Here is a 22,794-nt window from a genome sequence, read left to right as displayed (position 1 = left end):
TAGGCTGTAGAAATCACAATCCCCTCTTTTAGAATCTGAGTCGGATGTGTCTAAAAGAGAAATCAGGACTGAGGAAAACCAGACCTTTCCTTACCAAATTGTAACATGGAATTGTGCTTCAGTAAGCAAATAAAGTAGTTAACATCCTAAACCCCTCTTCCCCCTTGGTAAAACAACTTCCCTACTCCAGCACTACGTCCCTCTAAATGTGACTGTTGCTTTGGCCTTAGCTCATTAGCTATGTGAAACACCATCAACCTCCGAAATCCAATTTGTGTACCCAGCTGCTCCTGAGTTTCTCAAGTCTTTTCACAGCTGGTTTCTCACCCAACTCCGTTCGTGTTCCTGTTTGAAGTCAGTCAGTGATCATCTGCTCTGTGGAAACAGGACTGGACTGGCTTGTTTAGCTTGTGTGATCTTTGTAAGCAAGAAAGTATTTTCTGGGGCTTAGTGTTTAGCGAAGTCTCAGTTGTTCCTTATTTTGGTACAAATGTCTGGTTTTCTAGTTGGGCAATTTCAGCGTAACTTCAACCCTTAGGCTTACAGAAATTGCTTTGGTTTGGGGGAGGGAATAGCTGCCTCTCGGTCGTTATGTCCTCTGAGAAACCTGAACGTACTCAGAGGGGTGAACTGTGCCTAGGTGCTCGCATCTGGGTTCGCTGACAGACGTCACGCACGCCGTTCAGCGCTGCCGCGGTGCCGCAGGCATCAGAGGGCTTTGACGAGAAAAGAGTTACGGGAGCTTCTTCTCATAAAATAGTTACCACTTTATTGGAGAGGAAAAGAGGAGAGCTGGCGGTCGAGGGACACCGGTGGCGGGCGGGTGAGGGCAGGCCAGGCTGGGCGGCCAGGCTGGGCGGCGGCGGCCGGGCAGCGCGAAGCCCTGGCCCGGGGGACGGGCGGCCGCGCTCCCTCCCGGCGGGCCGGGGGCGGCTCAGCCCTCCCAGAAGCCGACGAAGAAGCTGCAGAGCGAGTGCCACCGCTCGGCGCAGTAGGTCTCCGCCGGGTCCTCGGTGGCGGCGGGCGGCGAGGGGCCGGGGCCGGGGCCCGGCAGCAGGCGGAGCTGCGCCTCGGGCGGCGCCCGGCCCGGCCCGCAGAGGCGGGCGCTGAGCGGGCCGCCCTGGGCGCAGGGGTGCCGCCGCCGGCGCAGCCTGCCCAGGATCTGCCGCCAGTACTGGCGGCTGCGGCCGCCGTAGGCGGGGCAGCGCCGCGGCTCCCCGCGGTAGGCGCAGCTCCGCGCCGCCCCGCCGCCCGCCGGCGGGCGGCAGCTCAGCCGCAGCTCGCTGGCCCCCGCCGCCGAGCGCAGCTCCCAGCTGCAGCGGTGCCGCTCCGGCGTGGAGAACCGCCCCGCCTGCGCCTCCGCCTCCCGGCCCGCCCCGCCGCCGCCGCCGCTGCCGGCGGCCCCCAGGGCGGCCAGGGCCAGCAGCGCCAGGGGCAGCCTCATCTCCTCGGCGCCGCGGGAGCCTCCTCCGGTGCCTCAGCGACGGCGCGTCCCGGCGCGGGGCCCGCCGGCCCGCCGCATCCTCCGCGCCCTGCGGAGACACGGACGCTGGCGGGCGGGTGCCCCCGCTGCTCCCGCCCGCTGCCCGCCCCGGCGGGAGCGCAGCCCCCGGGGTCGCGCCAGGCTGAGCCGGGCGGGGTTTGCTTCGGCAGAGCGGGCTCGTCCCTCCGGGGTCGTAGCCCCCGAGGCTTTTAGTTTGTTTCCCGCCCCCCCCCCCCAACCCGCCCCGGCCCCGCTGACGGACCGCCGACGGTGGCGGGGCCCCGGGACCACCCCAGCCGGGAAGCCGTAACCCCGGGGCGGCGTGAGCCGAGAGCCCGCGCCCGCCGGCTGCAGCATCAAAGCAGCGAGCGGCCGCCGCTCGGCAGCCAGCCCCGGCTCCAGGCGAACCGCTGCCCTGCAGCCCCGTCGCTTCCCCCCGAGCGCGGTTTCCCCCCAGCGCACCCCGCGATTTTCCGCTCTGCCCCGAGGGCACTCACGGTGCGCTGTGGGGCGGCTGGAGGTGCGCGGCGGTCTGCCGTCTCCGGCTGCCGGCGGCGGGGCCGGGCACGGCGGTTATCTATGGCCGGGGGCTGCCCCCGCCGACGCCCCTCCCCGGCCCGCCGCCCGCGGGGGGACAGCGCGGGGAGCTCTGTGTCCCGGCGGCACCGACTCGCGGGAAGTTCCCCGAGCCCCCCCTCCCCTCTCCGCTCCCCTTTTGTTCGAGGAACCGCCGGTACCGCAAAACCATCCCGCCCTTGGGAGGCGGCCGAGGGAGAGCGGTCTGAGTGCCGGGTCGGGCAGCAGCGGCTGTGGGGAGAGCCTCCCTTCGGTGGGGGGGAGGGGGGATTCTCGTGGACGAGAATCGATTTATGGTCCTTTGAAATTGATGGAGTTGGATCACAAAAAGAGATTCTCATTTCGGAAGTAAAATACCGGTGTGGATTATTCTAGGATGGTTATTTTTTGTTAATGTGGAGACAGGCTTCTATATAGGCAGGATGTATTTATAAAAATGCCAAAAGTTTCAAGAGAATGTAGACGTGATCTTTATGTTACTGCAGTTTCAGAAATCTCCGGTCGGAATTAGGCTCTCAAAATCCACATGGCTTCAGTGTCGTGGTTGATGATGTACTTTGCACATCTGTTCCAAACTACTTGGCACTCTTGCGAAGATCGAAGACGACAAACCCTCGAGCTACCGGCAGCTCCCCGCTGTCTCCGCTGCGGATCAGCAGAAGAGCGTGTCCCGGCTCAGCTCGCTGAGCCCAGCACAGAGACGCTCCTCACCCAAGGCGCTTGCAGGGGAGGTCGAGGCTGTCCCCTGAGCTGTCACAGGCTTTTGGAAAGATTATTACTGAGCTCTGTATATAGATACACTCATACCCCTATGTATAGTTACACTGATGTGGAGATACTACTATCCAGACCATCGTACTGCCGGTGTAATGCAATGGTGGAACTGCAGCTATCCTAAAGCAGACAGGACTGCAGGTGCAACGTGGGCAGAGACAGCCCCGGCTCTCACCCCTCGGCGGCTGGCAGGGCAGCACCCTCCCCGGTACGTGGGGACACCCAGCGACAGCCACCACCCGGGCCAGAGCACGGCTGCAAAGCTGTTGGTAGAGCAAAGCGAAAATGTAGCTGCCTTTGCACAACAAGATGAATGTTGCTGTAATGAAGACTGACTGGGACAGTGGCACCTGCTCTAGGCTTTCTTCTTGTGTCATCCCTCCTTTACAGTGACTTCTGCAAAGATCCCCCGTCCCTGCAGTAGGGTATCCATGGGAAAGGCATTTGCAACTATGGGCACAGAGGAAGAAGCGTGCCTAGGTGCCTTTGGAATCACCTGCACCCAGACATTTAGACATTGGCTTTCAGATGCATTTACGTTCTAAATCCTCATGTGGGTGAGGATGTGGTTTGATCAACATCTTAGGCTAGTCTAAGTGTGACTCCCTCCCTGTCTTCCCTAGGCCACCCATTGCTGCCCGTGTCTTTGCGCGGCACCAGCTCTTGACTAGCTGCAGCATGAGCTGGATCCAAGAACACTTCAGTCTGCCTCCAAGGCTGGCTACCTGGGCAGCTTCCCTGACGGGTCAGAGCAAGGACATGATTTGGAGCAGTGGCTCTGGCAAAGAATCCCAAAAGAGTGCCTTAGCTACCCCTGGGTATTTGCAGGTACCGGTACCCCTCTCATCTTTCCTCATGGGGCTGTTCTATTTTGGACAAATAATATTCAGTGGGACTCAATGCAGGGGAGAGAGAGGCTGATACTGACTCATTTATCTTTCTGTGCAATAAGTCCTAAAAAGGAAAGACTTCTGCAGAGACTGAGAAAATGACTGCTGGAGAAGAGGTGGGATGCAGAGTTCTTTCTCCAGTTTGGGGGGGGGGGAACATTTTCAGATAGATCTCCCATTTCCTAGCTGCATTTCATACTTAGAGCTCTCCCTAGTTGGTTGTTTGGGGTGGGGTGAAAACAGCAGGGGAGAGAGGGTCATTAGAAGGAAATAAAATGGCTTAGGCAACAAACCACAGAAGAGGGTTTACAACCAAGAATCTCGAAGTGGAAGCTGGTATGTCCTTCTGTCCTGGAGTTACGTACATACATAACTATCTCTGAAGGACAAGGCTTAGCTGACTGTTAGCTGTGCATGGCTCCTTGCTCAGCACGCTGGATTGTGTAAATCCCTTTCATGGGTGCTGAGGACTTCCCATGGGCTATAGGAGGAACCTTGGCATCTAACTTAGGGCTGTGGGTACCATGAGGCACCATAAAGAACTGCACTGTGACTTTTAAAACCCTCTGTGGCTCCAGTGAGTGTAATGCACATCATGTGCCTTAGCTTATTAGTCCACCAAACCTTGGAGTTGCTTTCAGATTAAGTTCTGACCACCTGTAATTGCTATATACTATCACATTGAGATTCTTGTCCATTTTCCACATTCTTGCTGTCATTTATACAATGTGAAATGGAGTTGCCTAATATCTTTGAGATCACTTTTATAGCAGGTTATCCTAAGTGTATCAGGTTTGGAGGGAGATACTACTGTGTGTTTTAATGAACGCTTTGCTGTTACACTTTTTGGACAGTTTACTTTAAATCTCATACAAGTTATTACTGTTCAAGATCTAAGCAAAGAAAATGAAACAGAATGAAAGCTTGCCTAGCCTCCCCATATAGTAATTTTATCCTCCTTAATCTTCTTCACCATGTTCTCCTGGTACCTGTATTTACACACACATTTTCCTCCATGATTGTGACTCATCTTTTGCAGTAAAGCAGGTGTTAGTCTTTGATGTTTATTGCTTCCATATTGATTTTCCTGCACAGGTCACAATTTTATCTCTTGGTTTTGATGGGGATATGGGGGCAGAAGATCATTCTTACATTGCTAAAATCACTGTATTTGCAGTTAAAATAATCTGCTTAGTCTGTGTTGCTGCTGTAGCTGGGTTTTGATTTCTCTTTCCCTACTGCCCCCCTTGCCTTAGAATATAACTTTTATAGTTCTAGAAGTCAGCTGGTTGTGAAGTTATCTTTGAGAACATGATCAGTGTGCACTGTAGCAGAGATACTTGCCTTGTATCTGCAGAGACCCTGAAACAAATCTCCAAGGAGTTAATGGGCCTGTCCATCTAAGCAAATGAAATAAAGAGAGTGCTTACTATGTGACTTCTGCAAGGAGACTAAACTGGAAGGAATTACAGATGCACCATGTTAGATTGTGATTTGGACTCCAATCCAGATTCTAACCAAAATTCAAAGTTAACATGAACACGCACAGGAACAGTCTAAACCATGGGATTCAGCTCAATGGAGAGAAGTGTAAGATACAGGTCTGAAACACCTGCACAAATCCAAGATGATGGATGCTGACTAAATAATGTGTCTGCAGAAATGTATGTAAGGCTACAGTGAATCACAAGCTGAATGTGAAACAACAGTTGTCATGCAACTGCAAAAAAGGCAGACACATAAATAAGGATATCGCTCATGAGACACAAGAAGTAAGGCATGGGCTAAAGCCAGGCTTTGACTGGGGCATTGTATCCGGTTTTAAGCATTACTCCTCAAAGAAGAGAAAGATCAACAGGATTGAGTCTGCAGAAGAGCAATGAGAATATCACAGACCTAGAGAACTTGATTTATGATGAAACAATTTAAGCAATGGGCTTGTTAGCCTAAAGAAGAAAAGAACTAAGGCAAATATGGCAACAGTAAAAATTCAATCACTGCCTAAAGCTGTCTCCTTCTTACATATCTTTCCACTTCAGAAGTTCAGACCACAGCTTTAATCACACTTCTCATTGGCCAATGAATAAATTATCCTGTTAAACTTTAACTCTGTAGCTGAAAAACCTATATTCTGTTTATATGCCACTTCGCGCACACTGAAAATATTGTACAGGAAACCAGGTTAGGGCTTTGACTTCAGGGTTTTGAGCTTTGAAAATTCACTTGAGTTAACCATTTGTTTTTTATGAAAGCTCCAGTCACTGTGAAGAGTAATGCTTATTTCTCTTATTCTAGCCCCAAGGATTGCAGCAACAATTGTTAATGACTGCAAGAACAGTTTTGCTTTACAAGTGTAAAGTAGCCACAGCCTCCACCCCTGTCATTATAAGCTCCTTTTCAGAGAAATGGGTAGTGTAAAGAACATTGATGATTCATAAACCTAAATTATTTTAAATATACAGCATGAGCATAGCTGTGTTTAACCTCCTCGTTTGAGCTATCAGTTTTCTGATTTCTTGTTAGTGACTCAAGAGAATAAAATCATATTTAATGTGGTAATAAGTATCACCTACAGGAAGATAGACTGACCTTCTCAATTACCTGGTTTTGTTCAGGGCAAACCAAGCTCTGCATGGTGTAAAAGACAAAGCTGGTGGCTGAAGAGCCATGCAGAGACAGATTTCTCTATTTGGTCATGAAGCAGAATAAAATACTACCTTACACTGGGAAGGTGCCTGACAGTCCCATTCATCTCTGTTGGGCACCTCAGAAGTTCAGTCCCTGAAGGGTATTATGTATTTACTGGTAGAGGTGTCTAATGCTTCATGTCCAGTTCTGCTGGAGGATCTTCTGAATGCAGGCAGTTGTAAGGTCCTTCACTCTGAACTAGCACGCTGCAAGGCAAAGTTGTGAAGCTTTTTTCATCATCTTTCCTCCTTCCATCACAAGCTGGCAAATAAGCATGACTACTGAAAAGTTTTTTAAGATTATTTAGAGGTTAATATATTATTAGCACCTTTGACCTGCAGATAGCTGAAATTCTGCGGTTTGTGGCATGTTTCCAGTAGTATAGAAGGAACAAAGTGAAACAAGGATTTTCTTGCTCAAATTTTCCCTTCTTTTTAAGTCTCTTCTAGATCCTATTTAAACAGTTCTCTAGGGTCGGACTGATTCCTTTGTCCGGCTTTTTGGCATGTTTGCGTGTTGGTTCTTTCCTTCCCTGCTAATAAAGTTCCAATGAAGTTCAACCCAACCTTTCATTCAAAAGATGGCTTTTTGCAAAATGATAGAAAAATTAAAGAAACTGCATAGTATTGCTCAGAGATTAGCAGATTCATAAGTCAATTTCTTATGCTGTGGAATCTGTTTGAAATCATCCATGTACCCATCCTTCAGTCAACAGATCATGCTGCTGCTGAATGCTGTCATGGAAGCCAGGCCATTGCAGGGTACTTCAGAATCATCCCAGAATACGGGTTCTCCTCAATTCATTTGCTTTAGCAAAAAATGTTCCACGTATGTTTCCACCATCTTTTCCATCTTGTGTTCCCTGCAGGTTTTTTCACAAGCTGGTCTGAGTCATTCACCTTGTGTTCTTCAGCGCTATGTTTCTCACACTGGAGTTCAGGAAATCTTAGTGATTTGAGTTTTTAGTAGTGGTTCCTTTGCTCCATAGGAACCGCTTTGTTCCTTGCCCCATGTGCATATTCCTTTCGTGCTTTGACTTGTATATTCTCAACTCAGATTGTTCTATTTCTGATTAGAGATACATAACTACGTGCTAATTTTCCTAAGCATGTAATTTTTCGTATTTAAAATGTCGCCTATTAAATGTTTCTTCTATGATCTGCCTTCCACTGTAAGGATGTTTCTTTTTCAGTCATGTGAAGGTTACCATGCTTATTCTTTACCTTCATAAGCAAACTTATGAAGTTTTTTCAGTTGTTTCTCAAATGTTTGTCAAAGAGTCATTGTTGTCTCCTTTTGCAGAGAGCCCACATGACTACTACTTCCTACCTTCATTCTTCACTCTATAATTAATGGACTGACCTCGGCATTGACAATGCCCCTTGTTGAGCTTGGTATGGGAGCTGCTAAGACACCACTACCACTCTAGGCTTTTCTATCAGCTGATCAAAATTTTAAGTCTTGTGAAAGGCTGAACTTCAGCTTTGCCTTTGCCATTCTTTAAGCTCATTCAAAATGAATCAGGCTCTGGCCTGTAATAGTGAAGGAAATCACAGAAAGAATTTATTTCAGCTACTACTAAACAGAGGGCTTCATCAGGATACCAAAAAAGACCATTTCCTTTCATAGAACTTATGTCTGGTCATCCTACAGTTGATTTAAAGAAGCAGAAAATATATTCCTTATTGTTGTAGTAACACACATACAGACCTATATGTAATTAAAAAACCATGCAAGTATTGTAGAATGAAAATGAGTTGCCTTTTAAATTGATCTTGGCCACTTATTGTATACACAGACAGAAGAGATAGGGGGAACCCATTTAATCTGAACATTTCTAGAAATGTGAAGTGTTAAAATTAACAAACGCATCTTGAGACTATTTCTTTGCTGTCTTTCATAATGTGGTGGAGATGACCAACATGCTATGAAAGGCTTATTTCATCATTTAAGTGAGAAGAGTAGCTAAAGAGTAGAAGGGGGGGGCTAACATGATGCAGGAGATCAGCTATTAAAATGTTACCAGAGAATGCTTGTATCAGATGGTGTGAGAGAGCACTTTTATTCAAGAAGCAGCAGGCATAGCGTGAGGATACCAGACGCCTGGTAATGTAAAACCTGGTACTGCAGCATGAACTCCCCATTTGCCACGTGTGGGAGGAAACATGTTGTACAGATTGCTGAGAAAACTCAGAGGGGTGGGATTGCTTCTTATTTTTCTTCTTTTTGTGAAATGTGAGGAAATTTCACATTCTGAAAAAATAAGTTGTGAGGATTTCATTAACAAGATGTAGTTGCAGAGCTTTTCAGAAAGGAAACAAATGATAATTATTTGACAACCAAGTTGTAAACAGAAGACTGAGTTCTTTAAAATAGATTAAATGTCTTGTGGTTTGAGTAAAAAACTTTAAAGCCTACATATCGGAATACAAGTTTAAAAAAAAAAAAAAAAAAAAAAAAAGATTTCTAGGACGAAAGATCTTACCTACCAGGTTCCAGTTAAAATTCCAGAAAACCTAAATGGCAATTTTATAAAGCATACAATAAACTGACCTGGTATGTTTAACTTTATTTCATAAAAAATAATAGAAATAGTCTATTTTTTTCTGAAGAAAAATGTAACAAGGATAATGCTTTCTGTATATCAGCACAGTAAAGTACCTTACCTGAAACTGGAGCAAGTTCAGACATTTAACTTGTCCAGAGATTCAGTTTATTCAGAGCTTAATTCTCCTACCAACTGCTGCCAAACTGAAGGCTGGAGACTGGTTTTCCATGGCATGAGCTGATATGTAGACTACTACAAGGAAGAGTTAATGTCAAAAGAGGTAATTATGAAAGTTGTCAGGTGCCTAAAAGGTGGATGTTCTTCTAAAAAAAAAACAAAACATTTTTTATGGGTTATGTTTGGTTTTATGTTGTGTTTTTATCTAAAGATCTGAGTGGGGAGAATGCTGGTGTGTTAGACACTAGCAAACAATGAAATTGGCCCTGCCCTATAAATTAAAGTGATTTTTATGGGGCGGAAATACACAGGCTATATAAGCCCATGTACAGTCTGACAACACATGATTCATGGCTCTTGTAATACAAAATTAAAACCAGTTTGATATTGTGTTTTTTTAAGTAGAACTACACTATGCATAAGTATCAAATAAAAAAACACACCATAATAAAGGAACATCAAGGAAAGACACCTAATTAAAAGGAGAACTAAGAACCTAGTATTAATAAAAGCAGCTGAGCAGCACATTCTTGCTTGTGTATGTTTGCCTTGACACTACACAGGCCACCGAGTTTCCAAAAGGGTGTCTTCTGGTTTGATACAAATGTGTATCCTGTTACCAAGCGTATGCTGCAGGCACAGTTTTTCAAGCACTTCAGGCATTTTCTTTTCTGTGTTAGAAAATACAGTATTTTATTCTTGTGGTAGCAGATATGGAATAATCTGCCCATAAAAGTGAGTAATAGTAAAGACTGCAGTTGTACATTTTTACCCATCCATTTTCTTGTTTAATTTGCTATTACTGGTTCTTGGGTCTGGATCCCTAAAAGCCCAGGTGCACTGTAGCTTCTGCAAGTTCTGCTGCCAGGCTCTGCCTGCACTTGTAGTCCTAACACATCTATGAAACGTTTCTGGTACATGTGGCAGTTGTGGAAAGTTTGGAAGTGATAACAGAATTTATACCCAAAACATGATTTTCCCTTCACATACCATAGCTGCTGCTCTTCCCAAAGAACAAAATTACTTCCCTTGTTGCCTCGCTACTGTCAGTATATACCAAAGGATTAGCAAAGTAGGCAGAATTGGGCAACTGATAAATGAAGTTCCTTCTCTTATTTCTTAAGCAAGATAAAAATCACTCTAAGAGGGTTTTTCCATCAATTTAGAAGAAAAATTAATCACAAAGCCTAGAAACCTTTTTTACACATATGGTAGTGCTTCAGAGTTGTGGAGAAACTAGTTAAGTCATCCCCTTTGCTCTGCAAGAAAGGAAATGAGTATTATTTTTGTGGTACATACAGCGAAACTGAAATGCAGGTAGAATGTGTTCCCATCCCTAAATCAGGAATGTCAAAAATCTAGGCATCCTGACAGACAGCCAGATAAGCCTATCCCACTGGAGATGCAGGCTGGCTCTGGCTGTATTTTGGTGAGGTCCAAAGGAGAAAATCACATAAAGTCCTGCCCTGACACTCCACTGCCGTCCCTGTGCTGCAGCCCACCGTCCCCTCAGGGATGCGGTGGACTACATCACTGGGTGACCACTGAGCCTCCAAACAGGACCTGGGACTTGTTAAGCCTGGAAAGGATCATTCTTTGGGACCTACAGTTTAATCTTTCTAAAGACCTGGTGTTTCTGAAAGAAGTCTTCCCATTGTGGACTGAGTGCATCCAGAAGAAAGCTGCTTGTTGGAGCAGGAGACAAGAGGTGTGCAGAGCGTGAGTTCCATCGCCGGACAAAGCACCTCGTGCATGCACTTAGCCCTTTTGTGCAATCTCTCTACATCCAACAAGGTCAGGTATGTGTCTTTTCTCCTGTTAGCAGATTATAGTTGCTTCCCCCTTTCTGCATCCTGGTCTCTCTGGGCCTAAAAGGCTCCATTAGAAATGGAAAATATTTTTTCCACAGCCTGGTTTATTAGGAGAGCACAGTGATGAGACCTTCATAATTACCAGGTCAGGTGGTAACAGAATCACAGCAAATACCACGGTATCAGGCAGGGAAGGAACTGCTTGTAGTGTATGGAGGATGCATGTTAGCATGGTAGTAGGCAATATAGAGCAGTGGGATTGTATGCAGGCAGACTGACATTTAGGAAAATCTATTTTATGGATACAAGATTACATGATGTCAGATGCTCAGCCTAAAGGCTATCAAAATCACAATGACTGCTGCTTGGTACATCCAGTTCTTCCAGGTTAACCCCTTGGGGGTGCTGAAATTCTTTGTATCTTCCATGGTAACATGTATCAGTAGACTGAAGTTATAGAAGTCTTTGTTCCTGGAGCAATATGCCATGAAGAGCTTTTTTCCTTTTTTACCACACATGATACCCTTCCCAAGAGTGAGGGGTCTTCTGCTTCTAAAGTCCTAAGTCAGAATGTAATGTTAATGAGGAAAATTGTCTGCTTCATTGAAAACATGCTATAGCTGAGGCTGAGAGACAGTGATGAGCATTTCCTGAGTGGAAAGGTATAACTTCTCTAAGTAATACACAAATATTAGTGTCAATACTCAGTGGTATCAAACTACATGAAAAATTTCCACTGTACTTCTGTTCTGCCTTCAAGGTTATTTGGTTTTTTTATTGTATATAGATTTCCTTCATCTTCTGTCAGTGTGCTTCCCAGGAACGACTCTTTCGACTGGACTGCAGGGGAGCAGGCATGTTGTAGCAATACCTACGGAGAAAAAAATATATTTGGAAGCATATGACTTGAGGCATTGTTTGAACTCAGCTTGTGCCTCCCCAAAATTACACATTTCAGCTTTATAAGGTAAGGCATACTAAAAAACTGAGGCTCAACAAGACATTTACAATTCAAATTTTTTGCCTGTCCAGCTTGCGTGTCTCTGAAAGTTAGTCTTAAATTCAAAAAGGGGATTATTCAGAAGCAAAACAAAATGTTGTTTCTATAAAAAAAAAATAAAGGTAATGCATATTTAGATAAGCAGCTATTGTGCATTTTCTGGAAGCAAAAGTGATGGTAGTAGTGAGCGCAGTGACTTGTGCTTCAAATAAGATCAGTTTATTTGAATTGTCAGATATCAGCGCAACACAACAGGCGTTATGCTTTATCTTTATTCCCTTGTCCCTGGACTAGCCCCAGATGTGCTAAGATGGTGCCTCTGAGGATCATGAAAACAACTTTTTACCCTACCTCAAGGAAATGGCCTCCACTACAAACATCTTTAAAGCTACTTTATGCTTCTTCAGTAGCATAAGTTGTCAGCAGTAGAGTGAAAATCTAGCTCCTTTTTGAAAGAAGCCTGCAGTAAGCTGTTGTGTCCCCCAAATGCCCCATTGTTCTCAGTAATAGTTGCTCTGTATGTTGTGCTTTCTCGTGCCTTGTATACACACATTGTATGAAATCATTTAGGCAGCAATCTTGAGAGCTAGCTATCTTAATACCTATTAAAATCTAGCCTTAAAAGGTTCTTGAAATGCGTCAGTGGTGCAGAACTTTTATTGCAGCTCCATCAATAAAAATTGCCTTTTTTTTCAAGAAGAGTCTTCCTATGAGTAAAATGCTGTTAGGCTGGGTTAAAAAGTCATGTAGGTGGCCAGACTGGCCCTGGTGAATACCTGTGGTCAGTGCTAAAGTGTTAAGACAAAACGGGGGGCCTAACAATACGGAGCTGGAAATGAAAAGTGGGAAAGGAAACAAAAGCAGAAGTAGTCGCTGTTACCTTTTAAAAAGTGTTTGAAAGGAGAACGTCACACCGGAGGAACATCTGCATAAATGTAGCAGCAAATGTGGCTTTTGTTGTTGATGCCACTTATCTAACGGTTTGGTTGCTAAAGGATTCTCCTCTTCCAAGCTTCTTCATGGACGCTGTGAAGGTGGAACAGCCGCTGTCCCCAGGTGCCAGCGCCCTGGGAAAGGGGACAGGCTTTTGAGAATATGGGCAGTCTTTCCTTTTTTTGGAGGTCCACCTGGCAGAGCAGAGGATTTCTTTTGACCGTTGCTGTGGGTGTGAAAGGCCTAACAGCGGGAGTGACTGTAGCTTTCTGGGCTTTCTGGGTTACAACGGTGCAGATGTTTTCTTTTAAGGTCTTGAAGAGCTTTAGACTGAAGGCTGGCAGCGCACCAAGGAGGTATTGGTCTGGTGCTACTGTAATTCATGGCTTGGAAGCACTGGTACTATAGGATAAGCACACTTAGAGTGGATACTATGGTTATTAATCACCACTATCAATGAATTTATTGTCACAATGTAGTCTGGCAGCACTAGTATTCTGCTATAGTCCAAAACATAAGAGACAAAACGTCTAATTACCAGTCTGCCATCTTGAAACTCAACTCTGTTATATATTTCCCTCCCTCTGTTAACAAATGCGCATCAAGAACATTTGCCGTGATGTTGCCTCTGATGACTGTATTACTGATTTAGGCATTAGTAAACACTCTATGCTCTGTGTTATTTTATGCATTCATTTATGTAAACTACTTTGGAAAACTGATAGTTCTTATCACTTTGATGGCTTATATCTTTTTATTTTCCGAAATCTATAATGGTAAGGTTAGAGAGACTTTTCAGACTGCATCAAACAAAAGAGCAAATCCAGCTCTGCGTACATTGTAAAGATCATTACCTCTTGCAGGTTTTTAGTATGATCTCTAACTGATTCAGCTTTGTTACCAACAGCAAAAAAATTGTAGCTAGTTTGCACACTTGACCATGTTATCCCCTGTCTGTTACTATCCCGCATCACTGGCTTTTTTCCCCTTCAGCTAGTCAGAGTCGAGAGAGTTTTTCCTCTCATCCTAAAGTAGGTATCTTCACCTGGTCCAATAAATCACTCCAGCCACGTTTGACTGTTTGGCCTAGATCTCCATTGATTGTAATAGAAGCTCAGAGAGCTTGCTCGCATGTAGTTAGTTACCTTTCATGCGAAAGTCATCACAAGATTTGAGTCCATGAAATAGCGTATATAAACTCCATTCAACCAGTTCCAATTTAAATATGAAAAGTAAAATGAAGCGATGTGTTCTCACTGAGGGTGGGTGCAAAGATGAATTTAATTAGTTAAAAATATATTAAAATGTCAAATTGCAGAAAACTCTATGAAAATGATCTTTAAAGAAAAGGGGGAACCTAGCAACGGTTTCTGCAAATTTTACAAATGGAAATGTCTTCTCACTACCTAAACTAAAATAAAACTGGCTCAAGCTGAAATTCTGCTCCTCTGATTGATGAAGATAAACCTACGTTTTCCAAAGCATCTTCATTCATTTTATGCTATGCACATGTGAAGATCCTGCATGTGTGTCCACACTTCATTTATTGCTGTCAGTAGTTCCACTGATAGGCAGTTTTCCTGTCATGTAGCTAGTTAACTTAGAAAAACGTGAAATGCAGGCATAAGCTCTGGGTTTTCTAAAATGTCTTGAATGATTAGACACAGGTAGGGACTGGGGAGGGATAACAAGCCCAGATCAAGATCATGATATTTTTTTTCAAGCCACACATGCTAGAAAAATTAATTACTTTGTTTAACATCTTTGTGCCTTTCTTGGGGGTAAATGCAAATTGGTTCTTAAGAGAAACTGGAAATCTGAGGAGTAGCCTGTGCCCAGAGGGTGCATCCTGCTGTACGTTCGTTTGGAGTAGGAAAGGTGGAAGGATTCAGGAAACTGAGTTAAATTATAACAATGAGATAAAGAAAGTTAAGAGTTATGTGGTGGGAGTCTGTAACCATGGTGATGCAACCAGTTAAGTACGTCAGTCCAGGGGGACTGGACTGATAGTGCTTAATAACCAGAAAGCCACGTCAGCCTCCCAGGTGAGGAAAAAAAACCAGTTTATGAAGAATACAGATTTTTTCATAAAAGAATTTTTACTGAGTACTCAACTGATTGAAATATACTTAATATGGTGCGCATAGGTGCATCATCTGAAATCCAGCACAAGAGGCATGATTTTGGCAAAAGCAAAACAACAGATGCTTCTGACAACCAAGTTGTATAAGGGATTTCTCTTTTTGCTACCTAGGTCAGCTGTTTCTCACTGAAATTAAAGTTTAACTGAAATGTTAAGGCATCAGCTTATTATCAGAGGGATGAGAAAAAAATACATACAGTTGAGGTATGACCTTGTTTTCCTTTACATTGATACTTCCACTGAATTCAGCATTTGTTAAAGTTACACCTAACTATAAACTTGTGGATGAGATGGGTTTTTTTTTTAACCTTTATGGTAGCAACTATGTGTAATAGTTGTTAAATCAGAACTATTTAATTAATTTTCCATTTGTACATATATTTGGATGGAGTTTCTAAGGACACAATGTTATTTAGTCTGCATTCAATTCAGCAAAACAAATTACAACAATTTAGCAAGAAATAAAGGGAGGAGGGAAGACTAATTTTGGAAAAAGATTGTTTCCTCTGATGCCTTGGAAATATACTTTGCAATATCTAAGGGCTAATATCTCTCTGCAATATCTGCGTGTTTGTGTGCATTTGCAAAGGAGAAATAAGATGGGGAAGGTGAAAGATTTTCCCTGGAGGTCGGATACGTGGGTAGACTCCCAATCCAAGGGGAGGAGGAGACCGGGAGGAAATCCAGTCTTTTTAGGTTTTGCTTATTAGGATTTTGCTAACAGGGAGTTTCTTTGAGAATGTGTTTTTCTGTTACTATGGTTTGAATTGCAGAATTGTCCCAAGGCTTTATGTTTTCTCATGCCAAGTGACACATGCTTTTTCAGTCCCTTCTCATTCCTGTAACTGATATGTGTAGAGGCAGCGTCATAGCTGTAACAAGCTTCTTGAAGTCAATGGCAATCTCTGAGTTTGTGTGTAATGCAAAATAAAGCCCTACATAAATCAGATGACAGGCAAACAGATAAGCAATAAACAACAGAACACAAAAATGTAAGCGTAATGTCAAAGATGCATGTGCTTTGTAGTTAATATTTTAAAAATATTGCTTAGGAAACAAAATGAAACTTTACATCAGTGTGGTGTTCAAGTACATCTTTGCTGTCCGGCTGTTGCCTCCTGCTACAGAGGAGCTGCATGTGACTGGTGGCACTACATTTGTTTTTAGAAACAACACCCTGATGGCTGGTTACTGAAATGTCACCTGGCACCTCAGCCACACAGGGGTGTGGGACCAGCCTTTTTTGTCTTTCACCAGGAAAGAGTTCTTGTCCTTGCTCTGCTGTATCTCCAGCTCCAGACAACCCCGCCTTGAGGTTTAAGTTTCCTTTTCCTTGAAGAATGCTGTTTACTTTCTAGCCCGGTTGTCTAAGAAGGCACGAACACATGCATGCATGTATCTGTCTCCGTTCCACCCCCGTGCTTAACTTTTAAACCCAATGAACAATTTCAGAGAAATCTGACAGCAGGGAAAAGCTCTCAGCTGGATAAGCTTCTCTACAGCCACCCAACGAGGGTATGGAGACATTACCCCTATTTCTCATGTGTGATGTAATAGGGAGAAGGGCTGCCGTGGCAGCTCAGCTACATAAGCTTTTAATTGACCACAAGACGTTTGTATTCGTTTCAGTTGTGTAACAAAGAAATAGGACCTGTAGCTGGTTGAGAACTTTGTAGACTGACAGAAGGAAAGGAAGTGGGAATTATTTGAACAGGAAGGCATTTGGTATACATCGTAAAGCCCTACCACTTGTACTTCACTGAACTGGAACACGTTTTGATTTGGTTGTTTAGAGGTTGGCTACTAAGGGTTTTTAGTTAAGGTATCTGTGAGGTTGGACTGTTTTGACACCAAGGCTATTTAAAAGCTATTTTTTAGCTCACTGTGACATTAGTAGTTCCACATTTACAATACCATTACAGTGAACTGCTTTTAGTCAGTGAATACCTTACATATATTGTGGTGAATCCATAAAGAAGTATGTAGGTTCGATAATCTGAGTTATAAAAAGTGAGTCTGAGGAACAGCCATAGATCTCCCTAAAATAATACCTTCACCAGTTGTGATTGATTTTGTCCTGCCAAGCCAAGAAACTTGTGACTCAGAAATGCATACCAAAGTGCGGCCAAGTTTTTCTTTGGAACATGTTTCTTTTGAGTGGCTGCAATGGTGTAAATAGGAAATAATTTTGCCTCTTAATTTCTGCTTAAGTAAACGTTTGGCTTTTTGTAATAACTTTAATATATGTTATCAGACTTGAATGTAACAATGCTAATTGAATCTTGTGTAATCTAACACAGCAGCTTACCCTGTCATGAGAAAAATGTCAATTAGAAATCACAGTTAGACACTAGAAAAAAAGTCTTGGGAAAATAAGTCTTGCTTATTTACTGTTCACAGAACTGTGTGGTCTGTAGTATGCTTAACATTCAGGAGCCTTCCCAGTCTAGGAGAATAAAAATACATACAGTATCAATATTTATGTCTTATTAAATCAGCAACAGCAGAAGATGTAGTCTGAAGGGCTATGTGGTATAGCTTTCATATGAAGTACCTTCAGTAATGTGCCACTTAAAATTAGTATAAACAGTTTATAATATGCAATTTCTGAAATTTATTGCAGCCTTGAACATTACACTGCACTTACTACAATGGACCTTACAGCTGTAAACTACCGTAACGTGTATCATCTGCACATCAGTAATGACCATTATCAATTAGGTCCAAACAATTATTTGCAGTATCACTTACAAAGAGCAATTTTAAATTGTCCCTTTAAAAAGTTTCAGTAAAAGCCAGTTTTTTTCTTCAGGTAAATATCCATTTATTTTCAGGTACAATCTGACCTATTAATGAACCTTATTTAAACTGTAGCCACAAGCACTGATACAAATAGCTTTCTCTATTCTTAACACAAATATAGTTTCATAAATCAAAGCTACCATGCATTTCTGATTATTCTTTAGAGAAAATGTTATTCAAATATATTCATTGCTTAATTTCTGCCACCCACTCTCTCATACACTAAGCTTTCATCACTCTATGTAGTAAGTCCAGACTACTTCCTGGGTGAGACAGCTCCCATAGGCAGGGCAAACCTTGTGAGAAGGTAAATATTTCCCTTCCACTAATTAGCAGCTTTTATCACTAATAATAGGACTGTACACACACTAAAAAAAAAAAGGCTCTTGTGCATAATGATTTCATGCGTAGCCTTGACTGCCAGAAGACTGCCTGCCCACGAGAAGGAAGACGTGTGTGGGCAGGGAGAGTTAACTCTCTGAGAGATGGAGCCAACTGAAGCTCTTGCAACAGAAGCAGAAGTGTAGCAGGCAGGGAGGGAGTCAGCTTCAGGACAGTGTCTTATCGGGTGTGTCGGTATATCCCCGGGATGGGTTTTAGTGTGGAGGGGGTGAGACAAGAAGTCTTCTACAGTGCTAAGATACAATTTTGGGTTTTTGGAGGAGATAAAAGATCCTGACACTCTTACTATATGTGTTTCTGGTTTGTGTAAGAAGGAAGAAATGTGGCAAGGAAAATCCTCTCACAAATTGATTGACCCTTTAGCATCTAAATCCATGTACAGTTCACGTATGATCACATAGAAAATAATCAAAGGGAATCAAAACAAAAAACACAGACCTTGTGTCTCTTTTAAGGAAATACTAGGTTTATTTCAGGGTTATTCTCTGGATGAGGTACTAGGCATGCTGAATGATAGTTGTTAAATGCTAAGAAAAATGGGTAATCACTAAGAGAAGAAGGGAAATGTACCAATGGGGTCTCAAAGTTCTTATCTGTATGCTTCTTTGCCTTAAAGGAAATAGCTAAGGATCATTGTATGCAAAAAAAAAAAAAAAAAAAAAAAATCAAACATCTTAAGCTCAATGCTTAAGGAGTTGTGTTGTCATAGTGAAGCAGGACTACAAAAGTTCTCCACAAACCATTACGCTATGCCTCTGTCCCAAGACAGGATTAACAATGCCAGTGTCATTTCTGACAGATGTTTAGCAATATCGTCTTAAAGACTTTTACTGAGAGAGATGTCATAACCTCCATAGGCAATCTACTCCAGTGTTTAATTATCCTTATTCTTGCAAAGTTTTTTCCAAAGTCTTGCCTTGGTCTTTCTTACAGTTAAGCCCATTACCTCTTGTCCTGCTAGTCTTGGCCCTGAAGAACACATTACAGTCACACCCAACTAACCATCAAGGACACATTCCTGAAAAGAGCAAAATAGCAAAAGTAATTTTTCCCTTAAGAATTAATGTGATGGGGTGAAATGCGTACAAGGACTGAAGAACTACAGATGGTTTAAATTCACAGGGAGCAGGAGCAGGATCACTGGGAGGGAAGTCTGGCTTTTCAGCATGGATCACTGTTCAGAAAGATATCAGCTGTGCCATCTCTGAGACAACGTCCAAGAAAACTCTTGCACTGTAAGCATTCTTGATGTCTCTTTCTGGGCAGTTGCATCTTCATCATCTTCCTTAGATGAATCAAGGTCAATCAACTCAACCATAGGCAAAGGACAGAAAAACAGGGTAATGATGGTGGTTAGTGGAGCACAGTATTAAATGGCCAGCAACAAAACTCTGAAGTGGTGGACAGGGAAGTGGAGGACAGTGAGGTGCCACTGTATTCCCTTAGTACCTGCTGAACCCTTTTACACATACAGAAATGATCGTCAAGTTCCCCCAGTATTTTCTCTCCTGCAAGCCATCCAACACCCATTTGCTCTGCCTTTTGCTGCTGTTCATGTCTACAGGTAGTGAAATGGGTTCAGAGAGATGACCTGGTCACTTTTTATTTTGTGGACCAGCTTGCTTTCTGGAAGGATTAGCTGCCTGAACTAGTAGGAGAAAGGAAGGATTACAGCTGCCTCAGCTAATAGGAGCTTAAATCACTCTGGAGTTGTAGTGTTAGTTCTCAAACGCTGTCCTGCTGTAACTTCAGCCTAATACAACAATACATTTTCTGACACTCAAGAATGAGGAAGATCCTAGCTCAACTATCATTAAGCCTGGATACCAAAGTTAGGCACCTGAAACTGTTTGGGATCCTACATAAAAGCAACTTAATTTTCCAGGGTTTTGAGAAGTCTTTTGACTCAACATAAGATAGTGATGTTTTAATAGAGCAATTTTTATTTAAGAGCCTAAACACAGATTCAGACATGTAAATCCAGGCATGCGGCTTTGAAATAAACACAGAGTTAAAACCATACGCAAACCTCTAAGACCAGAACTATGCACATGTATGATGTGAAACCATGGGGGGGGGGAATGGGTTTTAGCAATGAAACTAAATCTAATAATAAGTTATCTACATAAGATTATATTACAGAGTCTCAAACTATGAGTTGTTTTTATTTTGATCTAATTATCTCACTATTCTTAATAAATATCACAAGTTTGAAGAAGGGGGGTGAACAAGTGCATGGGAAATGTCTACTGACTGTGAAAGAGAGTAAGGGGTGAAGGTGGCCATGGGAAGAGGTTAATGTGTGGCTGCTATATGCTTTTGGAATGGACTTCATATGCCTGTCACCCTTCTGTGGTAAGAGCAGCAGGTTCCCATCTTTCTGGGATGGGACTTTGTTTGCTGGGGGACGGGCGTAGCTTACATGGAGGCAGGGTGATCTCTCCCTGTGGGATGGCTGTGTGTGTGAGAAACACACGATCACTTATCCCTCCGGAACAGGGTGATGAGGTCCCTCATGCCGACCAAGCCCTGCACAGGGGGTAATAGCTTCCAGGGATAGCTCTGCCTTACAATCCAATTGCAAAATAGCTGGCACCTGACAACTCTTGGGGCTGCTGCCAGGGGCAGCCTGTGTCTGAGAAGTCACAGGCCTCTTCTCCATAGACATCTCCTCACTGCTGTCCTCTCCCTGAAGGCTTATGGCATGGGGTATGGGCTGCACCCAGGCAGCGACGGCAGTGGGGGGTACTGACGACGAGGCAGCTCCTTCCTTCTGGCAGGTGGTGTCATGGTGATAGGAAACCAGCTCGTTGCTGAAGTTGACCCTCTCCACAGTGGATCTGTGTGTGCCACAGCAGCAGCACTGGCAGCCCAGGAGGTTGCTGAAAGCCCGCCTGAAGTCTGCGTTGAAAGCATAGATCACTGGATTCACCGAGGAGTTGGCCCAGCCAAACCACACAAAGATGTTGAAGGTGGTTTGGCCAACACAGGGCGACTGTCCTTCGCGGTCTCTCTCGAGCTCGGGCTGGCAGAAAGGCAGCAGACAGTTGAGCAGGAAGAAGGGCAGCCAGCAGCAGACGAAGACTCCCATTATGATAGAGAGGGTCTGCAGCACCTTGGTCTCCTTGCGCAGGGAACTCCGCAAAGAGGAGGTGGGCTCCTTGCCGTGAGGTGGCCACTGCCCCCCCGCTCGCTCGAGGGTGGAGATGCGGCGGATCTGGGCCTGGGCAATTCGGTAGATCCTGGTATAGGTGATGATCATGATGGCCACGGGAATGTAGAAACTGATAAGGGAGGAGGCGATGGCGTAAGTGCGGTTCAGGCTGACATCGCAGCGGGGCGTCCCAGGCTGCCGGGAGCCCGGATAGCTCCTGTCCTCGGCTTTATGCCAGTGTAGCTGCACTGGGACAAAGGAGATGAGGATGGAGAGGGCCCAGGCCACGGCTATCATGGCGCAGGCAAGGCGCTGCGTCATCCTGCGCTCGTAGCGGAAGGGGCTGGCGATGGCCCAGTACCGGTCCAGGCTGATGATGCAGAGGTGGAGGATGGAGGCGGTGGAGCACATGATGTCGAAGGCCACCCAGGTGTCACAAAAGCGGCTGCCGAAGAGCCAGGAGCCACCTGCCACCTCGGTGACCGCCTTCCAGGGCATCACCAGGAGGGCCACGCAGAGGTCCGAGACGGCCAGCGACAGCACGAACCAGTTGGTGACCTTGGCGCGCAGGTGGCGGAACCGCAGGACGGCCAGGCACACCAGCGCGTTGCCCACCAGCGTGCCCAGCACCAGGGCGCCCAGCAGGCACCCGGTGAGGGCCCGCAGCGCCCGCGGGCCGCCCCCCGCCGCCGCCGCCGCCGCGTCCCCCATCAGGGCCGCTCCCCCGGCCGCCGCGGCTCCGCCCGCGGGGCAGCGCCGGCCCCGCTGCCCCGGAGGAAGGGCCGGCCCCGCTCCCCCGGGCCCCCCGCGCCGAGGGGGCGCCGGGACCCCCGGCAGCCGGCGCCGTCCGCGGCCGGGAGGGCGGCCGCCGGCGGGGGCATCTCTGCCCGCCGCCGCCTGCCTCAGTTTCCCCCCCGGCGGCGGCGGCGGCGGCGGCGGCGGGCGGCGGGGCGGGCCGGCTCGGGGCTACTCACCGCGCCGGCTGCTCGGGGCCCCCCGCCTTCCGCCTCGCCGCGGCTCCTTCCGAGGAAGGGACCGTCCCGCCGCGGCGCCAGCGGGGAGCGGGCGGCGGCAGCCCCCCGGCGGCGGCAGCCCCCCGGCGGCGGAGCTGCGTCGTCGCGCTGGGGGAGACCCGCGCCTTTCTGCCCGCAGCGCCGGGACGGGCGAGCGGCAGCTCTCCGTGGCCGTGGTGCGCCGCACGGCGGGGGACGGCAGCTCCCCGGGCAGCTGGAGGGAGCAGAGGGGCGAGCCCCCGGTCAGACGGAGCTCGCTGGCGGGCGGGGAGCGGCGTGGAAAGTCCTCAGGATCGAGCGACCTTCGTCACGGCACGGAGGCAGATTTCCCCCCCGCCCCAGCATCGCCCTGGGAAGAGTCCTTTTTCAGTCTTCGGCTGCTACTTGCCTAAGCGTCAGG

The 22,794-nt window shown here is 45.7% G+C and overlaps 2 protein-coding genes across 3 annotated transcripts; both read right to left on the bottom strand.

The window, feature by feature from the left end:
* Window positions 1–746: 746 nt before the first annotated feature.
* FGFBP3 (fibroblast growth factor binding protein 3) lies at window positions 747–2,043 on the bottom strand. 2 transcript variants are annotated; one of them, XM_030030773.1, is made up of 2 exons: window positions 1,981–2,043; window positions 747–1,532 (listed from the first exon to the last, which is right to left on the bottom strand). In XM_030030773.1, exon 2 carries the CDS (start codon window positions 1,442–1,444, stop codon window positions 935–937), a length of 510 nt encoding a protein of 169 aa, XP_029886633.1. In that variant the 5' UTR covers window positions 1,445–1,532; window positions 1,981–2,043; the 3' UTR covers window positions 747–934. The 2 variants fall into 2 exon arrangements, with proteins under 2 accessions (XP_029886633.1, XP_040983321.1); XM_041127387.1 differs by having other exon boundaries at window positions 1,946–2,036.
* Window positions 2,044–17,622: 15,579 nt separating this feature from the next.
* LOC115348593 (D(1)-like dopamine receptor) lies at window positions 17,623–22,101 on the bottom strand. The gene has a single exon (XM_030031514.1). It carries the CDS (start codon window positions 22,090–22,092, stop codon window positions 20,710–20,712), a length of 1,383 nt encoding a protein of 460 aa, XP_029887374.1. The 5' UTR covers window positions 22,093–22,101; the 3' UTR covers window positions 17,623–20,709.
* Between the last annotated feature and the right edge of the window lie 693 nt (window positions 22,102–22,794).

This window comes from Aquila chrysaetos, chromosome 11 (genome assembly GCF_900496995.4).
Source record: "Aquila chrysaetos chrysaetos chromosome 11, bAquChr1.4, whole genome shotgun sequence".
NCBI lineage: Eukaryota > Metazoa > Chordata > Aves > Accipitriformes > Accipitridae > Aquila > Aquila chrysaetos.
The sequence above is the reverse complement of the archived record's forward strand: the minus strand, read 5'-3'. Positions and strand labels throughout refer to the sequence as shown.